The 497-nt window shown below is 34.0% G+C and overlaps 1 protein-coding gene across 1 annotated transcript in view; it reads left to right on the top strand.

Moving 5' to 3' along the window:
* Positions 1-497, top strand: part of LOC119586658 (serine/threonine-protein kinase 32B-like) — a gene marked incomplete at its 3' end in the record, with an annotated part of 121,163 nt that overhangs the window by 100,638 nt on the left and 20,028 nt on the right. The window contains exon 5 of the mRNA XM_037935396.1: positions 73-110. Coding sequence (XP_037791324.1) covers positions 73-110 — 38 coding nt within the window. The remainder of the gene's footprint in view (positions 1-72; positions 111-497) is intronic.

Raw genomic sequence — 497 nt, 5'->3', positions numbered from 1 at the left:
CACCATATAACTTCTTTTTAGATCTGTCGCCTCTTATATAAGGGATAATGATCCTCTGTTTTCCACCCACAGGGACATCAAGCCTGACAACTTGCTGTTAGATGAAGAAGGTGAGTTTAAATACCTCACTTACATTGTTAATCTAACCAGCCATTATCATAGGGAATTGGTAAATTACATCGAATATTAGACTTTTTAATCCAATCAAATCTTAGATAAACTGTACTTCAATGACATTATTATTTTTCTATTTCGTTTTGTTATTTGGTTCTTTTTATCGAGATTCCGATTTGCATATAGATTATACCTTGGTGATTAAACTTGTGATCATGCAGAAAAGTGTAATGGAATTCATTAGCTTTTAGGAAAACCTATTAGGTATAGTCTAATGAAGATGTCTCTCAAACATAAATGGCATATAGGCACGTACACACACAAGGATACGTGGAAGAAACGCACATAGAACACAGACATACCCATTGTGCATACAGGATATT

The sequence above is a fragment of the Penaeus monodon genome, chromosome 21 (assembly GCF_015228065.2).
Source record: "Penaeus monodon isolate SGIC_2016 chromosome 21, NSTDA_Pmon_1, whole genome shotgun sequence".
Lineage (NCBI taxonomy): Eukaryota > Metazoa > Arthropoda > Malacostraca > Decapoda > Penaeidae > Penaeus > Penaeus monodon.
Note: the sequence above shows the minus strand (reverse complement) of the source record. Positions and strands in the feature narration are given on the sequence as shown.